General features: G+C 50.8%; 1 protein-coding gene across 2 annotated transcripts in view; it reads right to left on the bottom strand.

Moving 5' to 3' along the window:
- Nucleotides 1-1,359: 1,359 nt before the first annotated feature.
- Nucleotides 1,360-19,204, bottom strand: part of flnbl (filamin B, like) — an 88,623-nt gene continuing 70,778 nt past the window's right edge. For both annotated transcript variants that reach the window (XM_061219635.1, XM_061219634.1), the window contains 14 exons: nt 18,611-18,739; nt 17,700-17,873; nt 17,172-17,330; nt 16,206-16,409; nt 15,493-15,645; nt 15,025-15,147; nt 11,583-11,849; nt 11,098-11,235; nt 10,493-10,608; nt 9,011-9,143; nt 8,291-8,467; nt 4,699-4,917; nt 4,273-4,476; nt 1,360-3,200 (listed from right to left, as the gene is read on the bottom strand). In XM_061219635.1, coding sequence (XP_061075619.1) covers nt 3,013-3,200; nt 4,273-4,476; nt 4,699-4,917; nt 8,291-8,467; nt 9,011-9,143; nt 10,493-10,608; nt 11,098-11,235; nt 11,583-11,849; nt 15,025-15,147; nt 15,493-15,645; nt 16,206-16,409; nt 17,172-17,330; nt 17,700-17,873; nt 18,611-18,739 — 2,384 coding nt within the window. In that variant the 3' untranslated portion in view covers nt 1,360-3,012. The remainder of the gene's footprint in view (nt 3,201-4,272; nt 4,477-4,698; nt 4,918-8,290; nt 8,468-9,010; nt 9,144-10,492; nt 10,609-11,097; nt 11,236-11,582; nt 11,850-15,024; nt 15,148-15,492; nt 15,646-16,205; nt 16,410-17,171; nt 17,331-17,699; nt 17,874-18,610; nt 18,740-19,204) is intronic.

The raw sequence follows: 19,204 nt of genomic DNA, 5'->3' as shown, positions 1-19,204 counted from the left end.
CCACTTATAAAATAATAATTTAATGTTATATTTACATTCTGAAGCTTTGTCCGAATATACAACACTGCTCATTTTTCACCACCAAGGGCTCATTCTGCTTCGAAGGCAGACTTACTCTGGAAAAAAATGCAGTAAGTCCATTTGTCCAGAAGGTGGCAGTCATGTCCATATTATTTCTTTATCAGTTTCTTATAGAGTGAGTCCACAAGGATATATATACAACGTGTAATTCAGATTGTGCCAGACACAGAGAGCCATGTTTGTGGGCGTTTGGCCAGGACGTGTGGGTGAACACCCCCACTCCTCTCTCACGCTTTAAGCTCTGTACCACATTGGTTTTCTGAATAAAGAAACTGCCATACTAGCGTTTTAAGAGTACTGCCCAGGGGTGTAGGCAGAGATCTGTGGTGTAAGCATTACGAGTTTGAACCGAAGCGGTCATTAGCGGTCATTAGCGGACAACGGACCAGAGCCCACATAGCATTGGGGTAACTACGGTCACCATCCTACCAGGGTCCCAGATGGATTAGATGGGATTCTTTTTTTGGGTTTCTCAGTCCTGACACTCCCTTCTCTGGAACCTGGTTTCCTAACAAAATTATTATTAGTTTTTTCAAACAAGTTTCAGCTTGGTCTGCGTTGCTGCCTCCAAATGGAGCAAAACCTACAAAGGTTGAGGATTCGTCAGAAGCAGAAACAGACCAATGGTCTATTTGCGAAGCACATCCCTAGGAAATGGGGGGGGGGTTGATCTGGCATCAGTGTCAACTGTGTCAGGCATGTCGTCACGACCTTGAGTCAGGCGGGGCCAGGGGTCTGTTCAGCCTGCGCCACCCCCGCCAGGCGCCCAGATAACCAGTCCATCCTCCGATACCGCTTTCAGACGGACGCGGTTCTTGTTCGGGCTCTGGGTCCGTTCTGGAGTCTCAGAACCTTGGTGCTTTCTGACAACCCACCCAGCCCGCGTCCATACCAGTTTGAGCAGAACCAAAGTTCCACCGCCCTCCATCATCAAACGGAGGGCGTTGCTCAATGCACAAGGCAGGCGGAGTATGACACGCCCACTGATGACGTCACAGTTCGCAAAGGAAAAAACGACTATTTTTGGGTTCTGGCTGAGAATCGACTTTTCAGGTTCCGAACCAATTTATTTTCGGTCTGAACACGCCGGCCGGTTCAAAATTAGGTCCAGGAACCGGAACCGGCACAGAGCCTTGTCGGTGTGAAAGCCCTCTGATTTTATTAGGAAGCCTACCAATAAATGGGAGTTACTTTTCACAAAGAATCTTTTTAAACTATATTTATCTGCTGCTTTGGGAAGAGGAATGTTGCTGTACTGCATAAACACAACAAACAGCCTTTTTACTTTACTCATTTATTGCTTTAATTTTCAAATGTACATCATTTCTAGGGATTTATTTCACATTAAGGCACCCCTGGCTAATACAAAATGCAAATAAAAGCTTTGCTTATTTTCTTGCTTTTAAAACAATCTTTTACAAAATACTCCATTGTATATCAAAACTAGCATCATTAAGTAATTGAATAAACAAGCATTATAACCCGAAGAAAAAAAAGAAAAAACATACACACTTTATTTTTCCTAAAAGCTATTGCTTGATAAGAGAAGCACTTAAAATTATTTGGATGGCAATTTCCCGCAGTCCCTCAAAATATGGATCCATAAGTTATACCTTTTTCTTTAATTTTGGTAAGAAGTGGACATCTTAGAATACAACAAACACTGAGATGAAGAGAAGGATTGCAACTGCCAGCCAATCACAAAGCCTCCCTCCATGGAGCAAGATGGAGCAAGGTAGACTTCACTCATATAATACAGTGGCGTGAAAGTATTTGCACCCTTCCTGATTTCATCTATTATTGCACACGTGTCAAATATGCAAAAATAGAGGAAATCAGAAAGGGGGGGCAATGGTTTTTTCACAGCATTTTGTGTGTGTGTGTCACATACGTACAGGATTCCAGAGATGTTCTCTGTAGGCATAGCAGGCTTGCTTGAGGCACATAACACGACACTCTGGACAATGGTTCCCTCCATACATTCAGACTAACTACAAGAATCTCACTGTGTTAACACTATTTTAAGAAGAATTTTGAGACGCAACAACACAAGGATACATTATTTTGGCCCACAATGCCAGTTTTCTTCATCCTGTTCCGCCCTGTTGCATATTCACGGAAGTACAGGTGGTACGGTGGAGAAAAAATTAGCTCTCAGGTTTAGTGTGCCTTGTTAAAGAAAAGCACGCATCCACAGGGGGGGGGGGGGGGGGAGCTGCATCAGCACAGACTTCCACCATTCAGCAGGCACGTGTTCCCCGTTCCACCTCCAAACATCACAAACATGTAAACATTGATGTCCAGTTCACGCAGTGTCAGGTGGCACTACCTAAAGAAGTTGTCGTTGCATCTTAAGACTTGTGTGTGGCTTGCATAATTTGGACAGGATTGATCAAGGATACATACAAAAAGAGGACATTCATCAGTAGTTAGATCATCTTAAAAAAAGAGCCACTGTTCCAGCTAAATTACAGTTAGTGTCTACAGGATTTTTAATCTAGGTTTTGTTTTTTAAAAAAAAGGGTGTGCTTTTTTTTTTTTTTTTTAATAATCTGGGTCAAAGTAGCCCCCCGAAAAATTAAGCTCTGCTTAGATTTGACAAAAGGAAAACATAACAAAACAAAGCAGGAAGGGCCTTTTTACAATATTGCGTCTACATTTCTCTCTCCCTCTCCCTCTCCCTCTCCCCCTCCTCCTACCCCTACCCCTCCCCCCCAAGTAAAGTGAATAAACCGATTGACAAGGCTTAAATTTGCATGCATAAATTGTCAAAGTGCAAATTTCTCATAATTAACATCGGGCTCAACTGAACTGGGCCAGGTGAAGGGGAAAGTGAGCACTTCCTCCCCCTCCCCTCCCCTCCTCCCCCCCCCCCCCCCCCCCGGTCCCGTTCACGCTCCTCCAGTGTCTCACAGGGCCCACTGGCGCCCCCTAGGGGACCGTGACGTGGAAGGGAGACCCAGGGATGTGATCGTCGCCCCACTTCACTGCCAGGATGTAGCTGCCCCTCTCCTTGACGACGTAGTTGACGGTGTACTGCCTGTTGCCCATGTGTTTGACCGACACCTCCTCACAGGGCGTGTTGGGGCCTTGGACACCCACGAGCAGCATGTTCTCGCCTGAAAGGAATACATAATACAGGAATAAAGAGACGCAGTCTCGATCGTTTGGACAAGATCTGCCTCACCTTGACAGGAAAACGGCATTCATTAAATATCTTGTGTGTCAAAAATGTCAGCTTTTGAGAGCCGGACATCGACCAAGAGAGAGTGCACAACACGAGACAAGGTAACGCAGTCCGTTCTCAAACGCTGCATTATTTATTGATTCATTAATTATGTATGTTTTTGTTCTTTTCAGGAGAGAGCGACAGTCCTTCTATGTTCACAGTGCATGCTTGCTTAACTCGGGCAGGCAGAAGACAGAGAGGGTGGTAGAGAAGAGACCGCAGAGAAAGTGCCACGGTGGGGGTCGATCCGTTGCATGCAGAGAGGTAAACGGTACATGGCTGAGAGTCGATGGCCCTCATGACTGCACCATATGCATTACATTACATTACATTACACTACACTACACTACACTACACTACACTACACTACACTACACTACATTACATTACATTACATTAAAGGCATTTGGCAGACGCTCTTATCCAGAGCGACGTACAGTTGATTAGACTAAGCAGGAGACAATCCTCCCCAGGAGCAATGCAGGGTTAAGGGCCTTGCTCAAGGGCCCAACAGCTATGCGGATCTTATTGTGGCTACACCGGGATTCGAACCACCGACCTTGCCTGTCCCAGTCATTTACCTTAACCAGTACGCTACAGGCCACCCCATATATGCCTCAATAATGCCTTGGAAATGTTGAAATGATATCGGGGCGACATTGAGCGGTAAGAGTAGTCGTCTGGCAGTCGGGAGGGTTGCCGGTTCGATCCCCCGCCCTGGGTGTGTCGAAGTGTCCCTGAGCAAGACGCCTAACCCCCAAATGCTCCTGACGAGCTGGTTGGTGCCTTGCATGGCAGCCAATCGCCGTTGTTGTGCGAGTGTGTGTATCAATTGTACAGCACTTCTGGATAAAGGCGCAATATAAAAATGTCAACCATTCAGAAGTTTGGACAGCACATCGAGTCAAGCTGGTTCTGACCACACGATGGTTTTCACAGCTAGTGGGACAGTGGGCCCTTACCGGCCTTGCTGCAGTCCACAGAGAAGCTGGCCTTCTGGCCCACGTAGGCCTTGCTGAGCCCGGGGCCTTTGCAGCCCACCTTGGCGGCGTCCGAGGAGAACCGGGGCAGCGAGCTGTAGGTGTTGGCGGCCGGAGACTTGGCCACCGAATCGACCATCAGAGTGGACGTCTCGCTGGCGTTGCTGACGTTCACGAGCCGGGGACCTGGCGGGTGGGGGGGGGGGGTTAGTGTCACTGCAAGGTCTTTACACTGCTCACTGAAAGTCCGCTAGTTTTGCCTCTCACACTGAAATCAGCAAACCATGAACGACTGGATGCAGTACTTTTTTTTATTTTATTTTTTTATTCGGTAGAGCTGTACTCCAGCCCGGTAATGCAAATATTAAAATCAGCCAATCATGTGGCAGCAACTAAATGCATCCAAACCTGTGACTCTGGCCTTGAAGGGGCTGCCCGTGATGTGGCTGGGTCCCCCGTACTTCACGCTGATCAGGTAGTTTCCCGGAGCCATGGGCGTGTACTGCACCCTGTACCCCTCAGGGTACTCCTGACACTCCATCTTCACCTTGGAAGGGCCCTCGATGGTGACGGCCAGGGAGCCAGGCCCGGCTTTGGTGTTGTTGATGGTAAACTCCGCCTGGTTACCTAAGGCCAATCATACGACAGGCACAGGGAGCGCAAGTATGGTCAATACCCATGTCAATTTAGTCATAACACAAATTATAAAAAAAAAATAATAAAAAAAAATCCTGATTAGGTAAACCTTAATACGAATTCCAAACCTGAAATTACATTTCAGCAATTCATTTCCTGAACTGAAATAGAGCTCACAGCAGAGAGAGGGTGTTTCGCAGACAGCTAGCCCCAACACAGAGAGCCAAGAGATGAAGCAATCAGGATGTGTGGGCCCCAGAATCAGGGAGCGGAAGATCTTTCAGTTTTTACACGCGTTCAGGCGCAGGTTGCCGAGTAACAGTTCCCATGCCTCCCCACCCTTCGTCCGGCCAACGCGGCTGATGTAAGCTTCTGCTCCGACAATAAGCGTCAGATGCAGCCGGCTCCCTTCACATTAAAGGCTGCAAATCACTTGCAGGGCGGCTCACACTGACACAATCACCACTGCCCAGATGCGGGCTGCCCAGTTCGGATGATGTTTAAAGCCCGGCTGATTTACAGCCCAACTTCCAGGCCTCTCTCTGTCGGTGCACTGCACAGGGATTTACCCCTACGGTGGTTTCCCTGCATCTGCCCGCCCGTCTGCTGAAGAGACTAAACGTTGCCTTTGAAATCAATGCAAAAAAAAAAGCGCACACAGAGAAATCCTGCCCTGGCTCCTCCATTGAACCCTTATTAGAGCCACAAATGAACAACCGTGTGCCAGGACTCAGTAGGGCCAGTATTTGCACCATAATGCAGATTGAGTGTTAAACCATAATGGAGAAGAGTGGTGGTTTGGTTTCTCCTTAAGCTAATGTTTGCCGAACATTCTGCCACAAAATGGCTACAGTGCATCCTCTTGTCAGGGTGTCACACATTTCAAATTATTTTTAAACATCTACTATTGTTGTTGTAGTCTCAGTGTTGGGGTTTCAGCGTTGGTAAATTAGATGTTAGACTGTTGGGATGTTGGGCGGTTGTAAAGTACAGTGTTGTGGGATGTTGGGCGGTTGTAAAGTACAGTGTTGTGGGATGTTGGGCTGTTGTAAAGTACAGTGTTGTGGGATGTTGGGCGGTTGTAAAGTACAGTGTTGTGGGATGTTGGGCGGGTGTAAAGTACAGTGTTGTGGGATGTTGGGCGGTTGTAAAGTACAGTGTTGTGGGATGTTGGGCGGTTGTAAAGTACAGTGTTATGGGATGTTGGGCGGTTGTAAAGTACAGTGTTGTGGGATGTTGGGCTGTTGTAAAGTACAGTGTTGTGGGATGTTGGGCTGTTGTAAAGTACAGTGTTGTGGGATGTTGGGCGGTTGTAAAGTACAGTGTTGTGGGATGTTGGGCTGTTGTAAAGTACAGTGTTGTGGGATGTTGGGCGGTGTAAAGTACAGTGTTGTGGGATGTTGGACGGTTGTAAAGTACAGTGTTGTGGGATGTTGGGCGGTTGTAAAGTACAGTGTTGTGGGATGTTGGGCGGTTGTAAAGTACAGTGTTGTGGGATGTTGGGCGGTTGTAAAGTACAGTGTTGTGGGATGTTGGGCGGTTGTAAAGTACAGTGTTGTGGGATGTTGGGCGGTTGTAAAGTACAGTGTTGTGGGATGTTGGGCGGGTGTAAAGTACAGTGTTGTGGGATGTTGGGCGGTTGTAAAGTACAGTGTTGTGGGATGTTGGGCGGTTGTAAAGTACAGTGTTATGGGATGTTGGGCGGTTGTAAAGTACAGTGTTGTGGGATGTTGGGCTGTTGTAAAGTACAGTGTTGTGGGATGTTGGGCTGTTGTAAAGTACAGTGTTGTGGGATGTTGGGCTGTTGTAAAGTACAGTGTTGTGGGATGTTGGGCGGTTGTAAAGTACAGTGTTGTGGGATGTTGGGCGGTTGTAAAGTACAGTGTTGTGGGATGTTGGGCGGTTGTAAAGTACAGTGTTGTGGGATGTTGGGCGGTTGTAAAGTACAGTGTTGTGGGATGTTGGGCGGTTGTAAAGTACAGTGTTGTGGGATGTTGGGCTGTTGTAAAGTACAGTGTTGTGGGATGTTGGGCGGTTGTAAAGTACAGTGTTGTGGGATGTTGGGCGGTTGTAAAGTACAGTGTTGTGGGATGTTGGGCGGTTGTAAAGTACAGTGTTGTGGGATGTTGGGCGGTTGTAAAGTACAGTGTTATGGGATGTTGGGCGGTTGTAAAGTACAGTGTTGTGGGATGTTGGGCTGTTGTAAAGTACAGTGTTGTGGGATGTTGGGCTGTTGTAAAGTACAGTGTTGTGGGATGTTGGGCGGTTGTAAAGTACAGTGTTGTGGGATGTTGGGCTGTTGTAAAGTACAGTGTTGTGGGATGTTGGGCGGTGTAAAGTACAGTGTTGTGGGATGTTGGACGGTTGTAAAGTACAGTGTTGTGGGATGTTGGGCGGTTGTAAAGTACAGTGTTGTGGGATGTTGGGCGGTTGTAAAGTACAGTGTTGTGGGATGTTGGGCGGTTGTAAAGTACAGTGTTGTGGGATGTTGGGCGGTTGTAAAGTACAGTGTTGTGGGATGTTGGGCGGTTGTAAAGTACAGTGTTGTGGGATGTTGGGCGGGTGTAAAGTACAGTGTTGTGGGATGTTGGGCGGTTGTAAAGTACAGTGTTGTGGGATGTTGGGCGGTTGTAAAGTACAGTGTTATGGGATGTTGGGCGGTTGTAAAGTACAGTGTTGTGGGATGTTGGGCTGTTGTAAAGTACAGTGTTGTGGGATGTTGGGCTGTTGTAAAGTACAGTGTTGTGGGATGTTGGGCTGTTGTAAAGTACAGTGTTGTGGGATGTTGGGCGGTTGTAAAGTACAGTGTTGTGGGATGTTGGGCTGTTGTAAAGTACAGTGTTGTGGGATGTTGGGCGGTTGTAAAGTACAGTGTTGTGGGATGTTGGGCGGTTGTAAAGTACAGTGTTGTGGGATGTTGGGCGGTTGTAAAGTACAGTGTTGTGGGATGTTGGGCGGTTGTAAAGTACAGTGTTGTGGGATGTTGGGCTGTTGTAAAGTACAGTGTTGTGGGATATTGGGCGGTTGTAAAGTACAGTGTTGTGGGATGTTGGGCGGTTGTAAAGTACAGTGTTGTGGGATGTTGGGCGGTTGTAAAGTACAGTGTTATGGGATGTTGGGCGGTTGTAAAGTACAGTGTTGTGGGATGTTGGGCTGTTGTAAAGTACAGTGTTGTGGGATGTTGGGCGGTTGTAAAGTACAGTGTTGTGGGATGTTGGGCGGTTGTAAAGTACAGTGTTGTGGGATGTTGGGCTGTTGTAAAGTACAGTGTTGTGGGATGTTGGGCGGTTGTAAAGTACAGTGTTGTGGGATGTTGGGCGGTTGTAAAGTACAGTGTTGTGGGATGTTGGGCGGTTGAGGTCACCTGTGGTCCCCCTCTCCAGCCCCGCTCCGTATGCTGTGACGAGGCTGGCCTCCCCCGTCTGGCCCGGCTCTCCCACTCGCACCTGGAACGGGCTGCCAGGTATGTGGCTGCCGTTGAACTTCACGTCGATGAAGTGCAGACCGTTCTCCCGGGGAATGAAGCGGATGGCGTACTTGTCTGGTGGAAGGATATATTCATTTTTAAATGAGGTAAAAAGGACAAATTAAACCAGGAGGCAGTAGACCCATCCAGACAGTCATGCCATCACAGACGCTTGATGCAAATGCTGATTGAAGCCGGGGAGCTTCTGTTCTGTTACAGCTGGGAAACCTGGCAAAATGTTGAAAAAAGAAGAAGGAAGAAAGGTCTTCTACTGCCAAGTGACAGTGAAGTTTTGGCTGACAGACAGCATTGGGGCTAACTGTAACAGAGAGCATTTGGGCTAACTGTAACAGAGAGCATTGGGCTAACTGCAAACGGACAGAGCATTTGGGCTAACTGTAACATATAGCATTTGAGCTAACTGCAATGGAAAACATTTGTGCCAACTAACAAGAGAACATTGGGGCTAACTATAACAGAGAGAGCATTGGGGCCAACTCTAACAATGAGGGTTTGTGACGGCGCAGGGAAAGCGTTTGGTACGACGGTCAGCAGAGTCATAAACAGCGGGGTTGAGAGCCGTGCCAGGCCGGCGCTGCGAGGCAGGCCTGCCCTCACCTTGGTCCAGCTCCGACACCACGCACTCCTCCAGCGCTCCAGACGGGCTGCGCACCTTGGCGTCGATGTTGCCCTGCGCGCCGTTCAGACGCACGGCGAAGGACACCGGGTGGTTCACCTTCAGCCCGGACTCCTGGGGGGGGGACCGCGGACAGCGGACACATTTAGCACATCGCCCCCCCGACCCGAACCGCGAAGGAAACCCCCCCCGCCGGAGCGCTACCCTCCTGCCACAGGGCTCCGTTCGGCCTTAACGCTCAAACTGCAAGCTGAGGCCCAAACACATTTAATAAGCAATGCCAAACATTTAAACAGACTACACACTTTGTACACGTTCCAATTTTAAAAAGTGAAATTAAAACATTCTTTACCACTTTACCATACCTCACCTTTGACCAGCTAAAGCTGAGAGAGGTAGAGGCGGCTGGACATTCTACTGAAAACCTACACAGACGGAAGGGACAAGGCATTGGGAGGAGGAGGAGGGGGCAATGGCATTTTGATGACAGGACAGGGGAGGTGGGAGATGGAGATGGGAGGGGGTTCTAGATGGGGGTGGTTCTAGGTGGGGGGGGGGGTGGGGGGTTCTCTGCCTCTTTCTGCTTTAGCCGGCTGTGATCTCAACACTGCTGCAGTCTGTTAGAAGCCTTTAAATGAAGCACAAGCAAAACACCCCCCAGCTCACACGGAAGGCCATGGATGTCCATCAACCAATCAAATCAAGGCTCTGTGGCAGCACGTCCAATCATGGAAGGCTCGGATTAGCTCTCCACACCCACTGAGCACTTTATTACACCTACTTATTCATGCGATTATCTAATCAGGGGGCAACAGTACAATGCATAAAGTCACGCAGCTATGAGGTCAGGAGCTTCAGTTAATGTTCACATCAACCATCAGAATGGGGAAAAAATGTGATCTTTGTGATTTCGACCCTGGCATGATTGTTGGTGCCAGACAGGCTGGTTTGAGTATCTGTAACTGCTGGATTTACACACACAACAGTCTCTAGTGTTTACTCAGGGTGGTGTGAAATACAAAAAACATCCAGTGAGCGGAAGTTTTGCGGGCAAAAATGTGTTACTGACAAGAAGGTGACAGTAACACAAACAAGTAGTAACACACATTACAACATCTCTGAACACACAACGCGATAGGCTACAGCAGCAGAAGACTTTATAAGTCTGAAAAATAAGTTGATTGAATACCTAATAAAGTGCTCACTGAGTGCCTCTCGCCTGGGCCCACAGGGTGGAACCATCACAAAATGTGATCAACACAATGCACTCCTATTCTTAAACGTCTGAATTACAAACGTTGAGAAATAAACGTAGGGTAAGAGGGCCCTTAAGGGGGATTTGCAGATGAGAGAGCGCCTTGTTGCCCTGGTTTCCCGCGCGCAGCCTTGGAGGAGCAGCCCTGTGATTTGACAGCCGTGGACAAGCGCCCCCTGCTGGAGTGGAGGTTTTCCCTGTGCCTCACCTGAAGACTGGCAACAGTGAGCCGGCGGGCGTCGTCCGCGGGGGCGCACACGGGCACCAGGAAGGGGCTCTCGGGGATGTGCTGGTCGTTGAACTTGATGGCCACCTCGTAGTCACCTACAGCAGGGGAAGGGCACAGCGTCAGGCACTGCGGGGTCGAGCGAAGCGAACGGCCGCTAATCTTTCCCCTCTGCACTGAACACTGATGTTTACTGACGGGGGAACGTCACTCTGAAACAACATGTGTTATTGGGAAATCCATCTTTCCATCACCATCACCGTCAGTATCACCATCACTATCACTACCAATAATCTCTCCCATCTCCAATACCAATCGTCAAATTAGCTTTGTCCTTTCTGGAAACAAATCGGCCGCTTGACACGTCACTGGGGAAGCCACACCCCCTCTCAATCAGTCAGTGACACCTCGCTGAGTCGCTGTGTGCTTTTCACAAAATGCAATTAGTCCACCGAGAAAACCTGTCTATTTTCATCCCAACGGTGGAAAGATCAATAAAACTCAATAAACTGAAAGTTGAGTGTAAATATAAAGATTATAAGCGGGACGGATGGCGGAGTGCAGGCAGCGACAGGGCCTCCTCGTACCAGGCTCCTGGGCGATGTAAGAGACTCCACAGGACCCGTCCTTCCGGTCCTCGAAGGAGATCTCCGCCCGGCTGGGTCCCTCCACCGCGATGGACAGGCCCCCTGCACCAGCCTCCCGCGTCCAGACACTGAACTCCGCTGCCAAGCAGAAACACGCACACACGCGTGAACACACAGACATACACACGCGTGCACACGGTCAAACGCACGCAAACATGTCTTAATCTGTTATCGCAGAGTCTTTGCTGATTTCGCAGCTTCTGACAGCTTCTGGCACCATGGGAAAACAAGCAGGGGTGGTGTCAATTTGGTTAATGCAGGAAATGGACTGAAATTTGATTTACTGGGGGGGAAAAAAGAAAAAGAAAAAAAACTTTCAATCTTTAAAGGGACTTTCAATCATTCCCAGAACGGACTGAAGGGAAACGACCCCAACGAGAGAAGAGGAAAAACAAACAAACAAACCAAAAAAGACTTCGCCCTACCTGGTACTCCGACTTCGGCCTTCTCCAAGCCGGGGCCCCCGGCCCGGACCTTGTGGGGCCCTCCCTCGCCCAGCGGCCCCACGGTGAACTGGAAGGGGCTCCCGGGCACGTGCTGGCCCCGGTACTTGACGGTGACGGTGTGCACGCCCATCTCGCGGGGCACGAAGCGGACGCAGTACGTGTTGTTCCCCGCGGCGACCACCTCGGCCCGCTCCGCGGCGCCCGAGGGGCTGGTCACCTGCGCAGACAGCTCGTGGATGTCGATTTCTGAGAGAGGCGGAGAGGAACGGGGGGGCGGGAGGGGAGGAGGAGACAGCGGTGGTGACAGGGAGGGAGTTAGCAGAGGAGGCAGAGGGAGAATAAAAGCGAGAGGATGAGAGAAGAGGAGGGAGAGGTGGCGGTGGATGGGGAAGGGGTGGGAGGAGGAGGAAACCCACAGTGCATTAGAACAGGACAGCGAGAGAGCCACACTGCTGCTGCGGGGATGCCTTACATAACCCGTTCTGCAGCCGCAGTCCTGCAGAGAGAGAGAGACGCAGTGTGTTCCCACAGCACTGCGAGTCTGCCCCTGCTGCAGGCCGACCGCAGAGACGGAGATCTCAACTCCATTAACTCGCCTCGTCTCCAAGAACGTACCGTTTCTAATAAACTGGTATTTTAGCCGCGTAGGAGCAGAACATTGCGGCAATGACGGTCCAGTGGTTAGGACGTCACGAGGACAGAAAAACACAGCAGCACTGCAGATACGGACGGTTCACACACTCGTATGCGCGGACGGCCTTGTGCACACGCACACACACACACACACACACACACACACACAGGAAGCATGCGTGTAGAGACATGTACATGCATGCACACATTCAGGGGCATGTGCATACATGCACAAGTACAAATAGACAGACACCAGCATGGTGACACACTCACACATACTCACTCACAGACACACTCACACACACACACTCACACACAGACACACTCACAGACACACAGGCACACTCACAGACACACTCACAGACACACTCACAGACACACTCACAGACACACTCAGACACACTCACAGACACACTCACAGACACACTCACAGACACACTCACAGACACACTCACACACCAAAGGGCTTCATGCTGGGATCAAAAATGGAAATTTGAGCGCGTTTCTGCCAACCTCATTGTCCACATGCCCAGTGCCTATAACGCACCCTTCAGCCCTGAGGGCCGTGCCGGGGGCCCGGCCCCGATCCAGGGGCCCCGGGGCCCCCCCGCCGCCCGGGCGGCCTCCCCCCGCCACCCTGAGAGGCTCGCCCGACACGCCCCCACAGACAGGAGCTCCTGTGCCAGGGCGAGGAGGAACCATGTCTCTACACAACCAGAGAAGAAGAGAGGAAAGAGACAAACACAGAGAGAGAGGGAAAAACCAGTGAGACAGAGAGAGAGAGAGAGAGAGAGAAACGGCAACCACAGTCAGAAGAGGAGAGGAAGAGAGACGGCTCAGGACGAACAGTGCAGCGCTGAGGAAAGTGAGGAAGGTTCTGGAAGGAGTAGACCGCGTGGCTCACCACACCCCCTCCTGGAGGCACGGCCCGTCACCATGGCGACGGCTGTGACCCACGCGTGTCTCCACACAACCGGCGGTAACCCGAGGCCCTGAATGCTAAACGAGTTTCACGAGCAGGATTTTCTCATGGGGCAGCGGTGTGGGTATAATGTTTCGGGAACTGGGCACGCCACGCAGCAGGTGAGAGTACAATTCCCACCTGGGGCACTGCTGTTGTTGGGACACCTGAACAAGGTACTTGGCCCTGAATCGCTTCAGTAAAAAATAACCAGCGTAATAAATTGCGTAATTACTGATGCATGTACGCAGGAGCTGGTGGGCCTCTTAGCTGAGTTTTCCCCCCCAGGTTTTCCCCCTTAACAGTCCATCTTACAAATGAGTCGAATGACCTGAACGGCCAAGCCCATCTCGGGTCAGGGTGTCCGAGGTCCCGAGAGACCACTTTGGTGAGCGCACAACACAAGACCGGAGTAATTAGGCCCGCTAATCTTTTTCAATGTTTTTCTTTTGGTATAGTGCGCATTGGGGCCTTGTATTCATCCACCCATCTGCTTCTACTTAAGAGCGAGACAAGGCCTTTCCAAGCCTCACCAGAGCAGAAGAGCTGAGGGAGAACATGCGCTTTTCTCCTGCTGGCTCCTGCCTCACACATTGACAGTTTCAGCTCTTTTTTGGCATAATAATCCATCAATATACAAGTTTACGAAAGAAACACTTTTGTTTTGCAACGTGTACACTTCCAGAGAAAAAAACTAAAAACATAAGCACAGATATGGGGATTCATACTTGAGCCAAACCTGTGACCGGAAAGGAGGCCAGATAAATATGGAGCCCCTGTCCCCAACCCCCTCCTCCAAACCATTCTGGCCTTTGGTGCAATGCACTGAAAATCCCCAAGCAACTGTGCCAAGGATGCTTGAGACCCAGACCCTCTTCTGATCTAAGAGTCTCCCATCCCAGTTTCTGATCTGGCCCAGAACCAAACGGGACACGAGTGGCGACCTGTGACCCGTGTTCGAGGACAGGTGATCACAATGTGGAGACGTGGGTGTCTCGGTGGCGCAGCCTGTAGAGCACTGACCGCATGCTCATTGCGAGCCGCGACGTCGGCGGTTCGAATCCGACCGTCCGACATTTGTCGCATGTCTTCCCCTCTCTCTCGCTCCCGTTCTTCCTGTCTCTCTATACTATACTGTCCAATAAAGCTGAAAAAGGCCTAAAAAATATCTAAAAAATAAAAAAATAAAAAAATGTGGAGACGTGTCACTCAGAGGAGTCTGGGGTCTGGAAGCCCAGGGCGATGTGGTCATTGAGAGCCCACCTGACATGAGTTCAAAGTGAACCTTTGCAGTGGGCCACGTTCCCAAGTAACGGTTACTGCTGAACTATTTCCTATGTCATTTTATATTCTGTTCGCTGAGGACACAGGCTTAAGACAAATACGACAAAGACATGTTATTTTCAGTTGCCGATATGCATCATCCAAAAATCTGTCTAGTTTGCAAAGCACTAGCTTTGCACACTGTCAGCTAATGGGAGCAGACTAACCAGTGTGCCAAAAAGTATAAATGTCTGCCTTGTTGTTGTACAGGCCCGTCTGGCTGCAGGAGAACGCTGATGAAAGCGAAGTGTAAAAACACAAGCAACCCTTCCCTACACCTGAGAATCAGCTGCAGACGTCAGAGAGCATTATGGGCCAGGCCAGGTCAGGCCGGGGTTTCAGCACTTATCGAATGACACCGGCCCGACTGCTCTTACTGCTTACAAACACCCCTAGGGTGGGAGATACGTCACGTTTGACATCGTCGTCCTGGAATATCGGCGAAACGTGACAATGCGTAAACACGGGTTTAACCTGCTCTCCACTGGAATGGCGCGCCCTTACCGGGGATCTTCAGGTTGAGGTCACATTCGCTCCCCACCGTGGCGACGGAGGCGGCCCTCTGTCGGTGCGTGATGCTCTCCCGAATGCGCCCCTCCCCCGTCACCTTCACGCTGAACGGGCTCCCTGCGGGCGGAACGGGACGCAGAGAGTCAGCCCAACGCTGCAGCCTGGAACCGCCCCGCCGCCCACACCAGGCCCAACGAACACGCACCACATGCCTGATCACATACATGATGAGTGGGAGTGGGGGGCTGTAGAATGAGTGGGGCAGTAGAATGAGGGGGAGTGGGGGGCTGTAGAATGAGTGGGGCAGTAGAATGAGGGGGTGTGGGGGGCAGTAGAATGAGGGGGGGCTGTAGAATGAGTGGGAGTGGGGGGCAGTAGAATGAGTGGGGCAGTAGAATGAGAGGGAGTGGGGGGCAGTAGAATGAGTGGGGCAGTAGAATGAGGGGAGAGTTGGGGACACACCTGGAACGTGCTCCTCAGCGAACCGGATGGAGACGAGGTAGGTGCCCGGCTCGGTGGGGCAGTAGCACACACCGCAGGTCCCGTCCTCCTGGTCCTCCGTCTGAATGTCCACCTTACTGGGGCCCTCGATGGACAGGGCCAGGCCCCCGTAGCCTGAACACAATCAGTCAACAAACCAGTCAACTAACCAATCAGTCAATTCAGCCCAATCAATCGGCTAATCAATCCACCAATCAATCAGTCAACCTAACACCTCTGTCACGTCACCTACAACTGTGAAACTAATCAATCGATCCTTGTTTGAGTACAGCACCAATTACAAGCAACTTCACAAGCAAAGCACTTCACAAGTGGACTGGGATGACGTCAGTTTTCAGGGCCTTGTTTTAAGTACAGATTGGGTTAATAAGGGTCACCTGGGGATAAGGGGTACGTATCACTATGCATAAGACGCAAAGAAACAGCCCAATAAACAGACGGTCCATGGTCGTATGAAAAATAAATTTAAAACACATTTCTTTTACGGACACCCAAATAGTTACAGAAAATAAAAAATGGGGAACCGTTTCAACGGAATTATGCATGCTGGGACACACTCACACTCACACTCACACTCACACTCACACTCACACTCACACTCACACTCACACTCACACTCACACTCACACTCACACTCACACACAGGACAGAGCAGCTGAATAAATCTCCCTCACCAGCCTCCCGTGTGTCCACCACAAACTGTGAAATCTCGAAGGTGTTGCCGTCCACCAGGCCCTGGCCGAAGGCCTTCACTTTGCTGGCGTCCCCGATCTCAGACTGCACCACCATGATGGTGATGGGGCTGTTGGGCACATGGAGGTCGTTCTTCTTGATGCTGACCACGTGCTCGCCGACCTCTCGGGGAATGAAGGAGATGCCTGCAGCGGCCGAGAGAGAGGAGGTCAGCGGCACAAACTGGAGGAAAAGCCAGCACCTGGCAGCCATGCTAGCTAACTGGGAAAGCACCACTTGACACTTTTCGACCAGTACAATCAAGCAAACAACAAAACAAATCGGCAAATTGTTGGTTAACAAAGCGTAATGTTTGGCCCACGAGGACCACAGCCTGGAACATCTGTCCTGTCATGGTCATTCACAGCAGGCCAAGCAAATGAAGGACAAGTGAACTCCATGCCACTGCCATTCTGCAACACAGGAGCATCATTGCAGTGATTCAGCAGAAAACTCCTGAAATGTGAGTTACTGTTGACAGCGTGTCATTGGGTAGTCAAGTAATGGAGAGGGAGATGCAGATGCCACTCCTTACTGATGTGGTTGTTTTGCGGTAAGTCATGGAGAAGGTGGAGCTGTCCTTACCGATGTGGTTGTTGGGCGGTAAGTAATGGAGGGGGGGTGTAGAAGTTGTTGGGCGGTAAGTCATGGAGAAGGTGTAGCTGTCCTTACTGATGTGGTTGTTGGGCGGTAAGTCATGGAGAAGGTGTAGCTGTCCTTACCGATGTGGTTGTTGGGCGGTAAGTGATGGAGAAGGTGGAGCTGTCCTTACCGATGTGGTTGTTGGGCGGTAAGTAATGGAGAAGCTGTCCTTACCGATGTGGTTGTTGGGCGGTAAGTCATGGAGGGGTGGGTGTAGACGTTGTTGGGCGGTAAGTCATGGGGGGGGGGGGTGTAGCTGTCCTTACCGATGTGGTTGTTGGGCTGCCTCTTGAGCAGGCAGGGCTCATCGCGGCCCGAGGGAGACTTGATGCTGGCGGTGAGCAGGCTGAGGTCCGTCTCGTTGATATCCAGAGAGAAGTCCGCAGCGGATCCCAGCTTCACCTGTGACCTCCTCCTGTTGTCTTCTGCAGAGAGACGCAGGGGAACAGGCGCAGCAGGTCAGACAAACGCACAATCACAGAGGGGAGCGGGACTGCTCGTCACAACAATTTTAGCGGAAGTGGGAACATTCGTAGAATGTCAGCGAAGAAATGCACACTTCAGTCAGGACACGGAGCCAGGTACGTTACCACGGAAACCCAATCTGCACAGCGACGGCCAATGCGTGTATAAACAAAAATCACCATGGGAACCAACACTGTTAAAACCGAGCTGGGCTCTCTTAAGGCCACACGCCACACGCCACACGCCACACGCCACACGCCACACGCCACACGCCACACGCCACACGCCACACGCCACACGCCACACGCCACACGCCACACGCCACACACCTGTGATCCTGGCCGTGAAGGGGCTGCCGGCGATGTGCTTGTCGTTGTAGCGCACCAGGATGTTGTAGTCCCCGGGCAGCGTGGGCAGGTAGGTGACGGTGCAGGTGCCGTCCTTGTTGTCCACGCAGCTGATCTCCGCCTTGGAGGGGCCCTCGATGGCCAGGTCCAGACCGCCTGCCAACGCAAAACAGCAGCGCACTGAAGCAACAGCACAGCGGACCGTGATTATTCTGCAGTGTAGGGCGGCGTCTCAGTGCGACGGGTCTGTCAGGAAACATCGGGCCAGATGAAGGCTCTGCCAATTCCATCTCTCTGCATTCTCATCACAAGCTTATTCACAAAGCTGAGTCATTGAGTCATTATATAAGCCTTGGCCTCGTTCCCTATATATGCATGTTTATGTTTATGACAGTGGCTCAGGCGGTAAGAGCGGTCGTCTGGCAGTCGGAGGGTTGCCGGTTCGATCCCCGCCCTGGGTGTGTCGAAGTGTCCCTGAGCAAATGCTCCTGATGAGCTGGTCGGCGCCTTGCATGGCAGCCAATCGCCATTGGTGTGGGTGGTGTGCATGAATGGGTGAATGAGAAGCGTCAATTGTACAGAGCTTTGGATAAATGCGCTATATGAATGCCAATCATTCACCATGTAGTAAGGGAGGGAGTGTGTGTATGTGTGAGCATGTACGTGCGTACGTGTGCGCGTACGTGTGTTTGCGTGTGTATGCATGAGTGTGCGCAAGCATGTGTCCATTCATTCTCTTCCTGCAATTTTTGCTGCCATACACATACAAATCGTTAACAGACATAGACATAGACATAGACATAGACATAGACATAGACATAGACATAGACATAGACATAGACATAGACATAGACATAGATATATAAGAGCTATAAGGGCGTGGTCGGGCTCACCCTCAGTGGCGTCCTCGGTGAAGATGGTGAAGGTGGCGGTCTTGTTGGCGGTGCCGTACACCAGGCCGGGCCCGTAGGCCGTCACGTTGGGGCTGCTGGCGTGGTTCACATAGAACTGCAGAGGGCTCTCTGGAGAGCACACAGAGAGAGTGCAGAGAGAGAGAGAGCACACGGAGAGCGCACACAGAGAGAGCAGAGAGAGAGCACACAGAGCGCACACAGAGAGCGCACAGAGAGAGCGCACAGAGAGAGCAGAGAGAGAGCAGAGAGAGAGAGAGAGCACACAGAGAGAGAGAGAGCACACACAGAGAGAGAGAGAGAGCACACAGAGAGAGCACAGAGAGAGAGAGAGAGCACACAGAGAGAGAGCACAGAGAGAGAGAGAGAGAGAGAGAGAGAGAGAGAGAGAGAGAGAGCACACAGAGAGAGCACAGAGAGAGAGAGAGAGCACAGAATGAGAGAGAGAGCACAGAGAGAGAGAGAGCACAGAGAGAGAGAGAGAGAGAGCACAGAGAGAGAGAGCACAGAGAGAGAGAGCACACAGAGAGAGAGCACACAGAGAGAGAGCACACAGAGAGAGAGCACACAGAGAGA

This window comes from Conger conger, chromosome 14 (genome assembly GCF_963514075.1).
Source record: "Conger conger chromosome 14, fConCon1.1, whole genome shotgun sequence".
Taxonomy (NCBI): Eukaryota; Metazoa; Chordata; class Actinopteri; order Anguilliformes; family Congridae; genus Conger; species Conger conger.
This window is presented reverse-complemented; position numbering and strand designations above follow the sequence as displayed.